The 16,523-nt window shown below is 42.7% G+C and overlaps 1 protein-coding gene across 1 annotated transcript in view; it reads left to right on the forward strand.

The window, feature by feature from the left end:
* RBFOX1 (RNA binding fox-1 homolog 1) overlaps positions 1-16,523 on the forward strand; it is a 1,254,735-nt gene that overhangs the window by 563,191 nt on the left and 675,021 nt on the right. The window contains exon 3 of the mRNA XM_012554607.1: positions 6,484-6,525. Coding sequence (XP_012410061.1) covers positions 6,484-6,525 — 42 coding nt within the window. The remainder of the gene's footprint in view (positions 1-6,483; positions 6,526-16,523) is intronic.

The following is a 16,523-nucleotide window of genomic DNA, read 5'->3' on the forward strand; positions in this document are numbered from 1 at the left end:
CTGGCCCTGTTGTCTAGATGAAGATAGGAGATGGAGAAAGATCTCTGGCCCTGTTGTCTAGATGAAGATAGGAGATGGAGAAAGATGAATCCTTGCTATTAAACATCCCGGTCAACCAGGAGAGCACAGGGGCTCACGCTGAAGTTTATTGCTTCAGTTTCTAACCTTTCATAAGTGCTTACTTGGCAGCACTGTAGACTGTGGTATTTGATTCTCTAGAAGCAACTTAAAGTAGCAGCACCAGACTTTCTACTTTCCCTTTTTTTTAAAAAAAATTTAGGCCATAAAATATATTGGGTTTTTGCATTAGTGCCATGGGAGGTAAAAAAATATCACATGTAAGCTTCCAGATGAAATGACATAGAGTGGAGTATACGTTTAAGATATCTTTCAAGGCTGGCTTTTGAAAGAGTGTGTATGGAAAGGGTCTTTTTTCATAATAGAAGATAAGGAGTTACAGGTGCCTTTTTCCTCCAAACCTCTCCCATAAAATTTCCCAGAAGGGTGGACTTTTAAGAGTCTTATTAGGTCAGTGTTATGGATTGAATGTTGTCGCCCAAAAATGTGTGTCCACTTGGCTAGTCCATGATTCGCAGTATTGTCTGATTGTCCACCATTTTGTCATCTGATGTGATTTTCCTAGGTGTTGTAAATCCTACCTCTACGATGTTAATGAAGTGGGGTTAGAGGCAGTTATGTTAATGAAGCAGGACTGAATTTACAAGATTAGGTTGTGTCTTAAGTCAATCTCTTTTGAAATATAAGAGAGAGAAGTAAGCAGAGAGACGTGGGGGACCTCATACTGCCAAGAAAGAAGAACCAGGAGAATAGCATGTCCTGTGGACCTGGGGTCCTTGTGCTGAGAAGCTCCTAGTCCAGGGGAAGACTGATGACAAGGACCTTCCCCCAGAGCCAACAGAGAGAGAAAGCCTTCCCCTGGAGCTGGCACCCTGAATTCAGACTTCTAGCCTCCTAGACTGTGAGAGAATAAATTTCTCTTTGTTGAAGCCATCCACTTGTGGTATTTCTGTTATAGCAGCACTAGATAACTAAGACAGTCAGGCAATAACTTGCTGAGCCGGCCGAGCATCACTGCATCCTGTTTGGAGTGTTGGGTGATGAGCACAGTTGTAACAAAAGCACAGACTCAGGATGCGAGCTAATCATCTTGCATAACTGGCTCTCAGTGTTCAGTGAAGGGAATGAGTGGAAATCTTTTTTTTTTTTTTTTTTTAGTTTGTATTTGAGGACTGCTAGTTGAAGAAGGCGCCCTGGTGGCTCAATGGTTAACTGCTCGGCTGCTAACCAAAAGCTTGGCAGTCTGAACCCACCCAATAGCTGTGGAGAAGAAAGACCTGGCAATCTGCTCCTGTAAAGATTGCAGCCTAGAAAACCTGTGGGGCAATTCTCCTCCATCACATGGGATCACTATGGGTCTGAAATCGAGTCTATGGCACCTAACATCAACAACAGTTGAAGAAGGGAAGGTCACTAGCCACCTTACTCCAAAGATGTGTAGATGTCACTTAGTGGACTCTAAAAGCGGACAGTAACACCTACTTCCAACCAAAGAGGAAATGGCAGACATGAACTCTGTCAGGTAACAAGTAGGTTGTGGTGGTGGTGACATCCAATTCACAAACAATTTATAGAATTGCATATTAGTACGTTCCGAAAGGAGCCCTGGTGGCACAATAGTGAAGAGCTCACCGCTAACCAAAAGGTTGACGGTTTGAACTCACTCAACAGCTCCTCAGGAGAAAGACCTGGTGATCTACTTCCATAAAGTTTATAGCGTAGGAAACCCTGTGGGACAATTCTCCTCCATCACATGGGGTTACTATGAGTTGGAACAGACTCCGTGGCACCTAAAGTCAACAACAACATGTTCCAAAAGGAGAGGAGGGATTTTGTCACCAGCACACGAGCCAACAAGATTCTGTGCAGGAAAAATTAAACAAGACAAAACGAAACAAGCATGTGCACTGCAGTTGTTGTTGTTAATTGCTTTTGACTCAGCTCTGTCTCCTGGTGACCCCACGTTTGACAGAAGGAAACTTTGCCTCTCGGTCCTGTTCAATCTTCACCATCATGGATACGTTTGAGTCCATTGTCGCGACCATCGTGCCAATCCATCACACTGAGGTCCACGGCAGAGATTACCCAAAATGCCCACTTGAGTATCCCCAAAACTCATGTTCCTTAATCATCTTCATCTGAAAAACAACGTAGTTATTTACACAGTTACTGTTGAATTTTGCATTCAGTATCCTCAGAGATAGAAACATTATATAATATGACTTCATTTCACAGTTTTTAGGTCAGTAGACTCCTTGTTTCCTTAAAATGCTATCATTGTGTGTCTGTGAGTCTGAGAAACTCTTGTGGATTTTAAAGGCAGATGTTAGACATACTAATTTTGTTATAAGATAAAAAAATGATTTGAGTTAATTTACTATAATGAAAGTTCTCACTATTTCAATACAATTTTTCAAAAACTCCAAACACTTGTATTTCTGCAAGGCGCTGATAGTAAATGCTTCCTGATTTTCACAGCACGACATTCATAAGGACAATTTGAATATCACAGAAAATAAGATGAAAGTATTGCCATCACCCCTTAACTGCATCACCCACTTTAGTTGTATGTTTTACATTTAAATATATGTTCCATTTTCAATTTTTTTTGTCTGAAGTGTGAGGTTCCTTTTTCTTTGTTCTTTCTTTCTTTTTGGATCTTCTGTATGCAGATGTCCGATTGTTTCTTCACCATTTGTTTCTCCCAGTGGCCAGCCTGGAACGTGGACAGTGGTCCGACCCTTAGTTACATTCTCAAAGTCTATGGTATCCATTTAGGATTAGATACACACACGTACAAGGAGTTCTGATGTGCAACAGATAAGCACTTGGCTGGTAACCTAGGGGTAGTTCGAACCCACCCTGCAGCTCCAAGGGAGAAAGACCTGGCAATCTTCTCCTGTATGGATCGGAGCCTAGGAAACCCTGTGGGGCAGTTCTACTTTGTCACATGGGGTTGCTATGGGTCGGAATCGACGCGACGGCACCCAACAACAACAACCCCCGTGTACAGCTCAAGGGTGAGTCCGGGATTTCCTAAAGTCTCTGTAAGGGTTCCCTTTCCCCAGCTCTTTCCCATCCAGGCTCCCCCAAGTATTCCTTGCTTTCCTGGGGCTCCCCTTTAGTGTCTTCCAGCCAGAGGGCTAGTGCTATTTTTTACCCTGTTCATGTGTTTCTGCTACTGGGGCCAAGTGGCAAGAGGACAGAGAAACAGAAAACAAGAGAAGAAGGAGTTGGGGTTTGTCCCACCTTCTCAGATCCAGAGGAAGGTTTTCCCTCCCGGAGTGCTAGGTGCCTGCAGCTCCTGCTGTTACCACTGCTGCTTACCCCACTGCCACCGCCAGGGCATTAGCTGGGAACTCAGGGTGGAGGACAGAGGAGACAAAGAAAGATGGGGTCTTTCCCCCAGTCTCTTTGAGCATCAAGATTCTCTCTTTTGCTTCTCAAGCAAAAACTACAGGGCTTCTCCAGGGACTGTCTCTGTTGGTAACTGACTGCTCAATTCTGCGTTCTAAGCTGCCTTGAATTCATTTCAGGGGAGGTTGGTGTTGTTGGGTGCCGTCAAGTCGATTCTGACTCATAGTGACCCACGTGACAGAGTAGAACTGCCCCATAGGGTTTTCTAGGCTGTAATCTTTACAGGAGGAGCTCTGGCGGTGCAGTGGTTAAGCGCTAGGCTGCTAAACAAAAGGTCGGTGGTTCAAACCCACCAGCCTCTCCACGGGAGAAGGATAATGGCAGCCTGCTTCCGTAAAGATTTACAGCCTTGGAAACCTTTTGGGGCAGTTCTACGCTGTCCTATAGGGTCACTATGAGTCTGAATCGACTCGACAGCAGAGGAATTGCTTTTGGGTTTTAATCTTTACGGGAGCAGATCGCCAGCTCTTTCTCCCTTGGAGACAGTTGTGAGTTCAAAATGCCAACCTTTTGGTTAGTGGTTGAGTGCTTAACCGTTGAGCCACCAGGGAGGAAAAAGGAGGGGGAACTCACCATTTGTCCGATGGTACTTTAAATTTGGCTCTTCCTTCCTAATCTCCCTGCTCCTGTTTACTTTTCAGAGACCTCGAATAGCTGTTCCATGCATTCTATCCAAGTTTTTGTGTGTGTTTGTTGCCAGTTCAACTTCTTACAGGTGTACAGCTTAGTGATATCAGTTACATTAACTGACTGTACAGTCATTACCCTTCATCAATGCCAAGTTTTATGTCTGCATTCAGTGGGGAGACAGTGAAGTGTGCTTCTCCGTCTTACCCAGAACCAGGACCTCACAGCCACTTCATTTTTTAGCAGCTTTATTGAGATGTATCTTACATAAATGTTACACCACAAAGTCACCCGTTTAAAGTGGACAGCCCATGCTTTTTAGAATATTTACAGAATGTTACCCATTTCACTTTTAATATTTTGAAATATTTCCTCCCAGTCTTCCCTGTTTCATTTTTTTGATCTTTCTATTTCTTCCTCTTCTTTGCTTTAATGATCTACTTCACTCTATTTATAACACAAAATGGGAATCACAATATTTGTGTACCATCGAAGCTTTTTTTCCCTTAGAAATTAAACAGTGCTTTTTGAGCCATTCTCCGTGTCTCCATATTTCAAAATCATGGTTTTAATTGCTACATGATATGTGACCATGTCATTGTACTATAATTTATTTTTAATTTCCCCATTATCACACATTGTGAATATTTGCAATTCTTTGTTCATAAATTATGCTATAGTTAATCAACATGTGAATAAAAAATTGTGTGTTTCTCTGCTTATTTTCTTCACAGCTCTGCTTAGAGGTGGTATTTCTGGGTTACAGAGCATGGAAAAGCACTGATTTATAGATTTAGGGCCCTGCCATGCCACAAATAAACATTCCTGTTTTTTGTTTTTGTTTGAGATAAGCTAAAAAGAAACTTTCAATACAAAATGCATAAAATATACATCAAAAGTGAGCCTCTAAACCTTCTTATCCTTTAGCAAAAGTTTCAAAACCTTGCAGTATACTGTCAGATGCTAGGACTCAGGGGTTTCTTCGTCGGTTAAAAACATACCAGAAAATATAAAAAATAAATTGGGGATGCAGACCTAAATTTCACTGCAGTCTAGAAACTTGAGTTGTGTCTGCCAGGTCCCATATAGGGAGGGTGCCTATACACATTCCTGTTTGTCTTGTAAGTCCCAGTTCATATCTGCTGTCCCTGGCATAGCCATTAACGCCACCTCATTAAATGCACCTAGGTGTCCCTGTTTGGGCAGTAAATTATACGGTCACCCTGAAGAAACATCCTTGGATTTTAAGAAACACATTTAAGTAAGGCAAGGATGATCATGCCTGCCGTATGTATTGCTACTTCCTCTTTCTTGAGTTCATGAAGGAGATCACAGATTGTTAAGTTTCTTTCTCTCATATAAGTACAGTCATGCGTCACTTAACGTCCACCATGTGTTCTGTGACGTAGGAGTTTATGTGATTTGGACATTGTGTGAACACAAGATTGAATGCTGCTGCCTATGAGTGGAAGCATACAATGTTATATGGTAAACGTTCTTATTTGTAAGCAGGGGAAGTTTACATTAAAATAATGGTAGAAAGTACAGTACAGTACATACATAAGCCAGTAACACAAGCGTTTATTATGACTATCAAGACATATGTATCATAACTTATATATGTACTATTATATGTCTGGCAGCGCAGTTGCTTTGTATACAAGAAAAGTGAGATACACGTGTTGCGTGCGGGAATCTGTTGTGTTCACTACGACTGGTGATGTCCACTATGTCCCATTCTCTTGACGGGGATTTCTGAACTCTATTATAACCTTTTGGGACCACAGACATATATGCGGTCAGACTTTGCCTGAACGTACGTTTTGCGGCGCTTGATTGTATTGACCTCAGAATCCTCCTTAACACAGCCCTACAGGTAGTTACTACCGTCTGATTAAAATTGGACCGTAAAATGTAACCCATTTGCCAAGGGGTGTAGCTCACACTGTACTGACCCTTGATAGCAGAGAAGACACTGTGATGTCCAGTGTCATGACCCCATCCATCCTGAGTAAGCCTTGAGGGAAGAATGTCTGAACCTGTGAGGAGAAGAGGGAGTTTTTATTCCAAGAGAGAAGCACTCACCCGGTCAGGTTGTCCTCCCACACCTTCTCCTGCATCTTCTCCTCATTTCTCTTTCAGACGCTGGCTCATTCCAGTTGTGCGTCTGGATAAACACATTGAAACTCTAAGTAAAGCTTAGGGTATTTAGACCTTAAAAAAAAAAAAAGTACATAATTAATTAATTCTGGATTTGCTTTGAGCACAGTGATTAGAAGTAACTTTCCATTTTCTTTCATGCTGTGTCTAATGCAGACCCTTCTGATTTTTTTTTTTTCTCTTTTTTCCTTTTCTTTGTAGGTTTCAAGACAACAGATGAATTGTGAAAGAGAGCAGCTGAGGGTAGGTGCATCTGCTTGTAAAATACTTCCGGGTTCTCTCCCAAGACACGGGGTTCTAAATAGCCGGCTTCATCTTAAGATTGGTAGAGTTGAAAATATTTATCCGAGCCAGTTTAGTATTGATTGAGCTGGTAAATACAGTATATCTTCCTTTGAAGTGCCATTATAGTAGATATGGATTTTTTGATTTAGATTCAGCAATAAATACTTCTCTTCTGGAATTTGTTTGACATCATTGTACTCTTTTGTGTACAACATGAAGTCTAAGTAATAACAAAGGTCAGAAGGATGTCTTGCTGCCTTGTTAATGTGAATACCTGGTGGTTTGCTGAGTGGCCAAAATGGTCTTTTGCTGTTGACTGAAGTGGGGGTGCCACTAATCCGCCAAGGGCATTTTCTAGGAGAATCCACGTCTTCCGTGGACATTTTGCTTTCAGTGGCATTTGCGTATGTGGGAGAAGGAGACAGACTATCAAACCTCATGTCCTCTTTCCCTTCTTAAAAATGAAACTCTCTCAGTGCTCAGATGTGTTACTTGTAAAAAGGATTCCCCAGATGAGGAGAGAACAGTTTGCTTATAAATGATGCTTGCTGGCGTCATCCTGCTTCCATGGTTGGTGTCCCACATGGCATGGGTGTGGCGTTTCAAGGAATGTTGGGATCACCTCCCCCTCTTATTTGTTTTCTCTTTAAGTCGTGTTTGGGATGGATGAGTTTGAGCTCGTGATTGGGTTCTCTCAACAGCAGAGGTGGAAGCCGCCAGTTTATATGGCCCACGTACTTTATCGTCATGTTCCAAATCCTTACAAAAACCGGAGGAATCTGCTGCTTTTAAATTCATAATGGTAAGGTTTGGGGTCGGGGAACCTTTGTACTCAACCAAAAACCCATTGCTGCCGAGTCGATTCTGACTCATAGCAACCCTATAGGACAGAGTAGAGCTGCCCTATAGGGTTTCCAAGGAGCGGCTGATAGATTGAAACTGCCGACCTGTTGGTTAACAGCTGTTGCTCTTAACCACTGCACCACAAGGGCTCTTTTGTACTCAAAGTGGTATAATAAGTCAGAATAATTTATTAAATCAATCTAATGTTATTTATGGATGGTGCAAGCTGTTAAGCGCTCAGCGGCTAATCAAAAAGTTAGCAGTTCGGGTCCAGCCAGAGGCGCCTTGAAAGGAAGCCTTCGTGATCTACTTCCAAAAAGTCAGACGCTTGAAAACCCTATGGAGCTTAGCTCTACTCTGACACACATGGAGTCTCCATGAGGCGAAGTTGAGTCCACGGCAGCTGGTCTAGTTTTAATGCCATTTAGACTGTGTTGTAACTTTTCAGAGCATTTACTTAACTGTGGTCTCAAAATGACAATGATGTGCCGAGTTATTTCCATTTTACAATTGCAGTTTGTATCTGGTTTGTTAAGGCCTATGTGACACAAAAGGCAGAACCCACGAAGCTGAGACAGTGAGTTGAGGTTTTCTTCTCTTTTATGCATATTTATTTCCTGCGGTATTGTGGCATGGCCTTCTCTATCAACCTCTCGTCTCTACCCACTCCGCTTCTAAGTACCTGTGCCCACATTCGTTGTGACTCCTTCATGAAACAGCCTTCGAGATGTTTTCAGCTTTCCTGAGCTCTCTTATTGCTTTTTCCCTGCAGTCTGAATTACTGGTTCATCTTAGTAAATAATGTATTACAACTTCAGATTTCTCTTCCTGTTTGGATGGGGCCGGTGGCCAGAACTAGGTCAGAGTTAGATAAAGATGAATGCATGCTTTTGTCTCCAAGATCCCTGATACAGTCCCCCGAATTAAGAGAATATTGAAATCTCTACTGCAGATGAGAGTTGTCTGGCAAGTTAAGGACGCAGGAGGTAATGAGGTGCTTGCTTGTGGTTGGAGGGGTTTGCTGCTTTGCATTTGATGAGGACATTGTTGACAAGGGTGTGGTTTAGGAACAAAAATGCAGTGCCCTCCCCAATTAAATACATTCAAACAGTGGTTGGATATAACGGTCCTTTAGTTGAATCCACAGTGAGACTCCAGTAGCCCCATATGAGGCCGTGTCTAATATCACTGATAGGTGTGTGTTTGCTGTTGCTGTTGTAGTCACTGTTTCTACATTTTGAACTAATTTATGTTTTGAAGCGATAGATAACATATTTGAATCAACAGGATATACATTTGTGTGGTCCAAAATCTAAATGGTCCCAAAGGCAGCATGGGGAGACTTTCACTTCCCGTTTGTCTCTGAGGCATCCAGCTCCCCCCCGTTGTTGTTAGGAGCCGATGAGTCGGTTGTGACTCATAGTGACCCCCTGTACAACAGAACAAAACGCTACCTGGTCCTGCGTCATCCTCAGAGTCCTTGCTATGTTTGAGCCCACTGTGGAAGCCATTGTGTCAATCCATCTCGTTGAGAGTCTTTTTCTCTTTTTTGATGACCGTCCACTTTACCGAGCACGATGTCCTTCTCCGGAGACTAGTCCTGGAAGAACCCAATGTTATTATCATGGACTGGTGTAGGATTTTATTCAAAAGAGATTGTCTCACCTTTGAGGCGTCTATGAATATTTCCTTTTGTCTCCTCCTTTCCATTCTCTCTCTCCCTCCGTCCTTGCCCTCCCTCTCTTTGTCCTCCCCTTCCTCTCTCCCTCCCTCACTCCTTTCCTTCTTCCCTCCCTTCTACACCTGTGTGTGCAGTCAGCCCTCTACCATCTGGAAAGAACACCCATTTCATTAAGGTGATTGTTAGGAAGGCACTGTTCTCTTTTTTTAGGGTTTGGGAGGGTCATTTGGATCTGAAATGCTACTACCTGCCTATCCCAATTCAATCCAATTTCGTTGACCTCATTTTTTTTGTTTGTTTGTTTCTTAGAAAGAGGGAGAGAAGGCAAGAAATAGATTTCTGTGTAGTTACCCACATCATTTAAGGGTGTCTGTCTGACAACCACACTTCTTAAAATATGTTTTAAGAGCAGCAGTCCAAAAGCATGGCCAGATTTGCTCTACAGGACGCTTGGACTATGGCTGTGTTGTCAAGTTTAAATTTCTTCATTAGTACATTCTGTTGTGTTGTCAGAATTCAGGGATGCAAGTGAGTACTCATAAATGTATCTCTTTTCCTTGCCTTCCTGGAAATGGCAGATAGTATAAAAAAAGACAACTGCCCTTTCTGTCGTGCGTGTGTTGATGCTGTGTAGAGATTGGCATATCCAAGAACTTCTCCTTCTGTTCTCCCTTCTTTTTCTTACAAATCCTAATCTTTTTCCCCCAAAATGGACTCTGTGAAGTACGTGTTCTATAAGATATCAAGAGGCCTGAAAAAAGATTCTATGATTAGTTAAGGTTGGAAAATATAGACTTAAAGAAATTCAACGTTATTTAATGAATTAATTTATCTGCAGAACTTCTCAGAGCCTACAGTTTGCACAAGTGAAATGCAGAGAGATGGATGCAGATTTTTGCAAACTCATCTGGTCACAGAACAGTTCTGGTTGCAGAACACACTCTGAGAAGCACTCCTGATAATCTTATTCTTTTTGACAATTAGGATGCTATTGGCTGCCAGTTGTAAATGATAAAGGCATTTAATCATCTCCTAGTTCCAGGGCTGAGTCAGTGGATTTTTGATGTAAGGATTGTTGTTGTTGTCGCGAGGTGCCATCGAGTTGGTTCTGACTCATAGAGACCCTATGCACAACAGAACGAAACACTGCCTGGTCCTGCGCCATCCTCACAATCATTGCTATGTTTGAACCCCCTGTTGGAGCCATTGGGTCGATCCATCTTGTTGAGGGGCTTCCTCTTTTTCGCTGACCCTCTACTTTACCAACAAAGCCTGATGTCCTTCTCCAGGGACTGTTGTTGTTGTTAGGTGCCATCGAGTTGGTTCCGACTCATAGTGATCTTAAGGACAACAAAAAGAAACAATGCTCGATCCTACACTCTCCTCACAATCATTGTTATGCTTAAGCCCGTTGTTGCAGCTACTGTGTCAATCCATCTTGTCGAGAGGCTTCCTCTTTTTCGCTGACCCTCTAATAACATACCCACTATAAGCTTAGTGGTTTGGAATCTTTGTGCTTCTTGTGGTCTTTTGTTCCTTCTTCCAAGATGGCTGCCTTGCTCCCAGCAGCACTTCCTCACATGACAGCAGGCTACCCAGGAGGGAAGTAGTAGATGAACGGTTTCTTGCATTTTATTGGAGGACACACTTTCCTAGAAGCCTCTATATACTTTATCTTGAGTCTCACTGGCAGAATGGGGTCACATATCCATCTCCACACCAATCATTGGCAAAGGGACCTGGCATCTCAGTGAATGGCTATAGCAGCCATGATTCACCCCCATGATACCTAAAGAAACATGAGGTTTGATCAGGTAAGAGGAAAAGGAGAATGCCTATGGGGTAATTACCCACCGGGGTCTGCTATGAAAGCGTTCTACATGGGTCCTCTATGCCATTCATTGTGTCTGCTTCCTGTCAACTCCTTTAATTGCTCCCTTTCTCCCACATGAATGGCCCTGGGAACCACACACAGAACCCCAGAACTCTGGTTCCTAGAATTTGACACAGAGGCTTTCTCTGCCAGCTTCCTATCTCACAGATCACTTCTCAAAATCCAAACTTACTCTTCTACCCAACTTGGCACTCCCTTTTTATTTTGTCTTCTTTTCTTTGGAACCAACGTGGATGCAGTCTTTGCTAATTTCCCATCAGCATCAGATGTCAACAACAGGCATGAGACATGGCACCCGGTACCCAGCTCATTCCAGAGACACTGTCCTTGAACTTCCTAACCCCTACCCTGCGCAAGAGAACGACATCCACCAGTTACTCCTAACTGATGATGTTGCTCATGTTGCCAGTGAGACAACTAACTACAGAAGAGGGAACCTCTTCCTTCCCCACCCCAATTTTTTTTTTTTAATCTAGATTACACTTGTTCTGAACATACATTTCAAATTGTTGGCTGGAGATGATCCACAACAGCTCACCAAGCAATCTGTTCGTTAAGTACTCCTGACTCTGTGGACTGTATTGAACACTTGTTCCAGGATCACTGTTGATTGGTGCCAACAGGTCGAGGCAGTGCTATCTGTGCAGCTGTCATAAGCCAGCCATCAACATTGGCCTGTCTGGCATCTGGAATCAACAAGTGGATGAGTAAACAACCAAGAGAGAAATTAAATGATCTCAGAACCCTCTGTTTCTTTTGGCAGCCTACCCATGTGGAGAGATTGTGTGGTCCTAGGTGGGGGATTCTGTCGCCCACTTTTCTTAGCATTCATACAATATTTGGTCACCAGGGGTCCAAGTAATGGTTTGTGCTATGAATATTGGACGTTGATTGGGATGAACAAATGTGGTCAGAACACTCTATTCAGGCAAAGGTATGGCTCCCAGGTGGAAGGAAAATCTAATCAGCCCAGTGGCAGACGGACGCCCTAAGATTCAGCATAGTATGGGTGTAATTAGAGGTAGTCAGGAGCACAGGTGATAGACTTAGATTCAAACCCCCTTTCAAAATGCTTCTTAGTCTCTCAAAACTTTAATATCCCTATTTGTAAAACAGGGATACTTTTCTCTTAGGGTTGTTGACTAGATAAAATGATTTACGTAAAGGACTTCAAAACATGTATGCCTGGTGGTAGGAGGCCTTGGATGGCACAAACAGTGAAGCGCTGGACTATTAACCGAAAGGCTGGTGGTGTGAATCCACCCAGAGGCGTCTCTGAAGAAAGACCTGGCTGTCTACTCCCTAAAGGCTGTTGAAAAGCCTACGTACAATATGACTGTGAAACACAAGGGGTCACCATGAGTTAGAGTCAACTCGATGGCAACTGGTTTGGGTTTCTAGTGGTGGTGGGTGCACAACATGATGAACGTAATTAAAGTCACCAAACTACACACGTAAAACAAAAAGTATACCTCATCGTCAACAGTGTTAGCTGTTGTTAACAGAATATTATTACTCCCAATAGTGACCCTAAAGGACGGAGTAGAACTGCCTCATTGGGTTTCCAAGGCTGGAATCTTTACGGAAGTAGACTGCTACATCTTTCTACCTTAGAGAGGCTGGTGGGTTTGAACTGCTGACTTTTTGGTTAGTATCCAAGTGCTTTAACCACTGTACCACCAGGGCTCCTTAGGAATAACCAGCTAGAGAATATGGACAATCAAGGCATATCCATTCCCACACCACTCTCCACATTGAAAGACAATTCGGAGGGCAGGTTTGGGGTTTGGAGTTGACGGTGTTGTGGTGTATTCAGAACATACTGCCTCTCAGTTGTTTTGAATGCAAATAATAGAGACTGATTCTGGCTAGCCTAAGCAGAAAAGGCATGTAGCCAGCCTCTGAAGACCAGAGCTTATTACCGCAATAACGCGGATCGGAGCTGCCTGCCGCAATAGCCAATTCTGAGACAGGGGTGAGGTGAGCAGCAGGATGTTTATTAAATATCGATATATAGGAGACAGAGGGGAATAGATTCCTCCAAAAAACCCGTCTCCCCCACTGGAGATCAGCTGAAGGCTTCTATAGGGACAGGATTATGGATCTTTTGTGGTAGTTTCTCCTTGAGGTGATGATGTCTTAGATGAGTTAACCTTCTACTGGTATTCTTAGAGGTTATCTGGTGACATCTTTGGGGATAATCTGGCAACATCCTGCTTTTTCATGTCACAAAATGGGTGCTTTGTTTGCTTTTTCATTCTTAGATCATTATCACTTGTTTTCCACCCTCTAGGGAGGAACATCAGTTAATCTTAAACCTTTTTATAGAGACTAGAACAGGGAAAAATCACGAGACAATGTGGTGGTTAGCAATGGGGAGTAAATAATAGTGAGCCGGGCCTATGCAGCCTCTTCCAAGCTTAGCATCGGAAAGCTGTCAGAACTGGGGCAGCTATCTCTCGTCCCTTGTCTTTGCTTCTCTTTATGGGTCTGCTCTGGATTTTTCTTTCCTTTGAGAAAGGCTCTCTCTACCTCTTTATGTACCTGGCACCTTCCAGCCCCTAAGATTTATGCTGCATCAGTTCCCACAGGCATAGAAACTGGCTGTCAATGTATCCTGCTTACAAATTTGGGGGAAAGGAGTCGGATTGCCCCAGCTTGGGTCTGTTGTTCAGTCTGGTACAGTTAACTGTGTTCATGGAAGCAGTGTAGACCTAGTTGCTCAGGGCCATTATCAAGGAAAGAGAGCCCTTGGGAGCTGAGTAAATACCCCAAGGTGTCAGTTATGCCCTTAGACTTGGAGATCAGAGCTGGGCAAAGTATCCTGGGCCAGAGGTGTGCTACACTTGACTTCTCAGTATTTCCTCAAGTGTAGGACTTGTACCCTCTGCAGGATTCACAGATTCCACGTAGTGAACATCCAGTTGTTCAGAGATGGTGAACCACTTAGAAAGGTACTCACTTTTTACGCGTCTTTCGATCTTTTTATTATGTCAACGAGAAACTCTTCAGTTTTAACTAGAACATCTTTAAGGAGTCTCTAACACTTTCTGGAAGCCCTGGTGGCACAGTGGTTAAGACCTTGGCTGCTAACCAAAAGGTTGGCAGTTCTAATCCACCAGCCATTCTTTGGAAACTCTATGGAGCAGTTCTACTCTGTCCTATAGGGTCACTATGAGTCAGAATTGACTTGATGGCAACAGGTTTTTGATAACACTTCCTAAGAGTCCAGCGGTTAATGTGTTCAGCTGCTGACTAAAAGGATGGAGGTTCTAATCTACCCAGAGGCACCTCAGAAGAAAGGCCTGGATATCTACTTCTGAAAAATCAGTCACTGAAAACCCTATAGAGCACAGTTATACTCTGACGCTCATGGGGTCACCACGAGTAGGAGTTGACTCCATGACAACTGGTTTGGTTTTTGGTTTTTGGTTTTAACACTTCCAAGCTCTCCTTTTTTATCAAAAGGACAGCATGCTTCGGGCTTAGAACCTACCTCTAGCTGGACTTCAACAACATTGTTTGCAAAATATGGTAGTTAAGTACTATAAAAAACAAGTAATGGAAAGGACAACTCAGATAAAATCTAGTTCCTGCTACTTAATACTGTACAACTTTGTAAAGGCTGCTTAAATATTCTGTGCCTCAATCTCTTCATTTGTATAATGGAGTTAATAATTAAACCTATTTGATAAGGTGTGTGTGTACAAGTGTGTGTGTGTATGTGTGCACACAAAGATTAAAACAATTAATGTATGTGAGGTGCTTAGAACAGTGTCTGGTGTCAGATAATTTCTTGATAATTATCAGGTATTAATGGATTTATTTCTTCCATTAGCTCTTATTTATTTCCAGTGGTCTAAGTTTCCTTGGCAAATACATTTATTTAGGTTAAAAATGAGTTGCTTTAAAGATAAATAATAACTACATGATGTTACAGATTGCCTGCAGTTATGACAAAAACTGTGACTCCGGAATGCAAACGACCGGAGTTTTAGAAACGCTGAAATGATGGTGCCAGCCTTGTGAAGGATGTGGTAGAGCAGATATGCGTTATTAATATTTAATTTGCCAGTTAGAAGCAAGTCTCTCATTTCTGCTAGATACAAGAGTGAAGTGGGTTGCAGAATGCAAACTGCTAATGATCATCTTGGCTTAAATGCTGGCTTCATCAGGGCGTGGGATAATGAAACCTCCCAGCTGCCTTGGAAAGGAGGGATCAGAATCAGAGACATTCTTCCCCTGCTCCGCCCCCACTTTCTAAAACCCCACTCTTCCTTTGTGATGGTTAGGACTACCAGGAAGGAAACATGTTCCCCCACTAAACTCAGGTTTTCTTGACTACAGTTTTCGGATGGCTTGTTGTAGGAGTATTTGCTTCCACTCAGTTATTTATAAATATTTATTGAGCATGAGCTGTATGCCAATCACCATACTAGATGTTATTGTTGTTAATTACCCTCTAGTCAACTTCAACTCATGGTGACCCCATGTACAACAGAACAAAATGTTGCCTGGTCCTTCACTGTATTCAGGGTCCTTGATCTGCTCGAGTCCATTGTTGTGGATCTGTGTATTCTGAGCGCCTTCCAACCTAAGGGGCTCATCTCTCAGCACCATATCAGACAGTGTTCTGCTGTGATCCATAGGGTTTTCGTAGGCTGATTTTCAGAAGTAGATTGCCAGGCCTTCCTAGGCTGCATGGGTCTGGAAACCCAGAAACCAAACCCGTTGCCGTTTCATCAGTTCTGACTCATAGCAAAATAAGCTCTACTGAAATCTGTCCACCATTGTTGACCCTGCAGGTATTTGAAATACGGGTGGCATAGCTTCCAGCATCACAGCAACATGCAAACCACCACAGTCCATCGAACTGTCTGAAGGGTGGTGCACCATGCTAGGTAGTGGAGATGGAATGAGGAATCAAAACCTACACAGTCCCTCTCCTCCTCCTCCTGCATCTTACAGTCCGATGGAAAAGATAGACATTACCCAGTAACTATTCCAAGAAAATGTACACGTGAAATGCTGATCACAACCAGGAATGAGAGATGCTATGTAAAAGGGCATGATGGAAAAAGCTAACTTAATTGACCTACATTTACCAAACTTACCACGTTAGCACTTACTGTCCATTCCATTTATGAAACATGTTGACTGATGTTCACGGCATCCGGGGAAGAGACCATTCCGTACAACTCCACCTTTCTCCTCACCCGTTGCCATGTCTGCTTGCCAAGAGTCGGTTGTGTGTGTTCCCAGACCTGCTTCTGCCAGCTGTACTTGTTATTGTAATTACATTATTTAGTGGAATGTTATGTAAACAGATGAAAAATGAGTGCAGTTAAAAAAAAAAAAGAGTTGTCTCTATGAAAATTAAGTTAAAAGCTTTGGAAACAGTCTATGAAAACGAGTCTCAAAAATTATTTTGATTAGCTGTGTGTTAGAGTAAAGTAAAATATTAGTGGGAAAAAGGACACTGAGTAATCTAGAAGGATTCTCCAGTCAGACTCTTTGAGAAGTGTCTTGAAATTATTA

The sequence above is a fragment of the Trichechus manatus genome, unplaced genomic scaffold (assembly GCF_000243295.1).
Source record: "Trichechus manatus latirostris isolate Lorelei unplaced genomic scaffold, TriManLat1.0 scaffold00024, whole genome shotgun sequence".
NCBI lineage: Eukaryota > Metazoa > Chordata > Mammalia > Sirenia > Trichechidae > Trichechus > Trichechus manatus.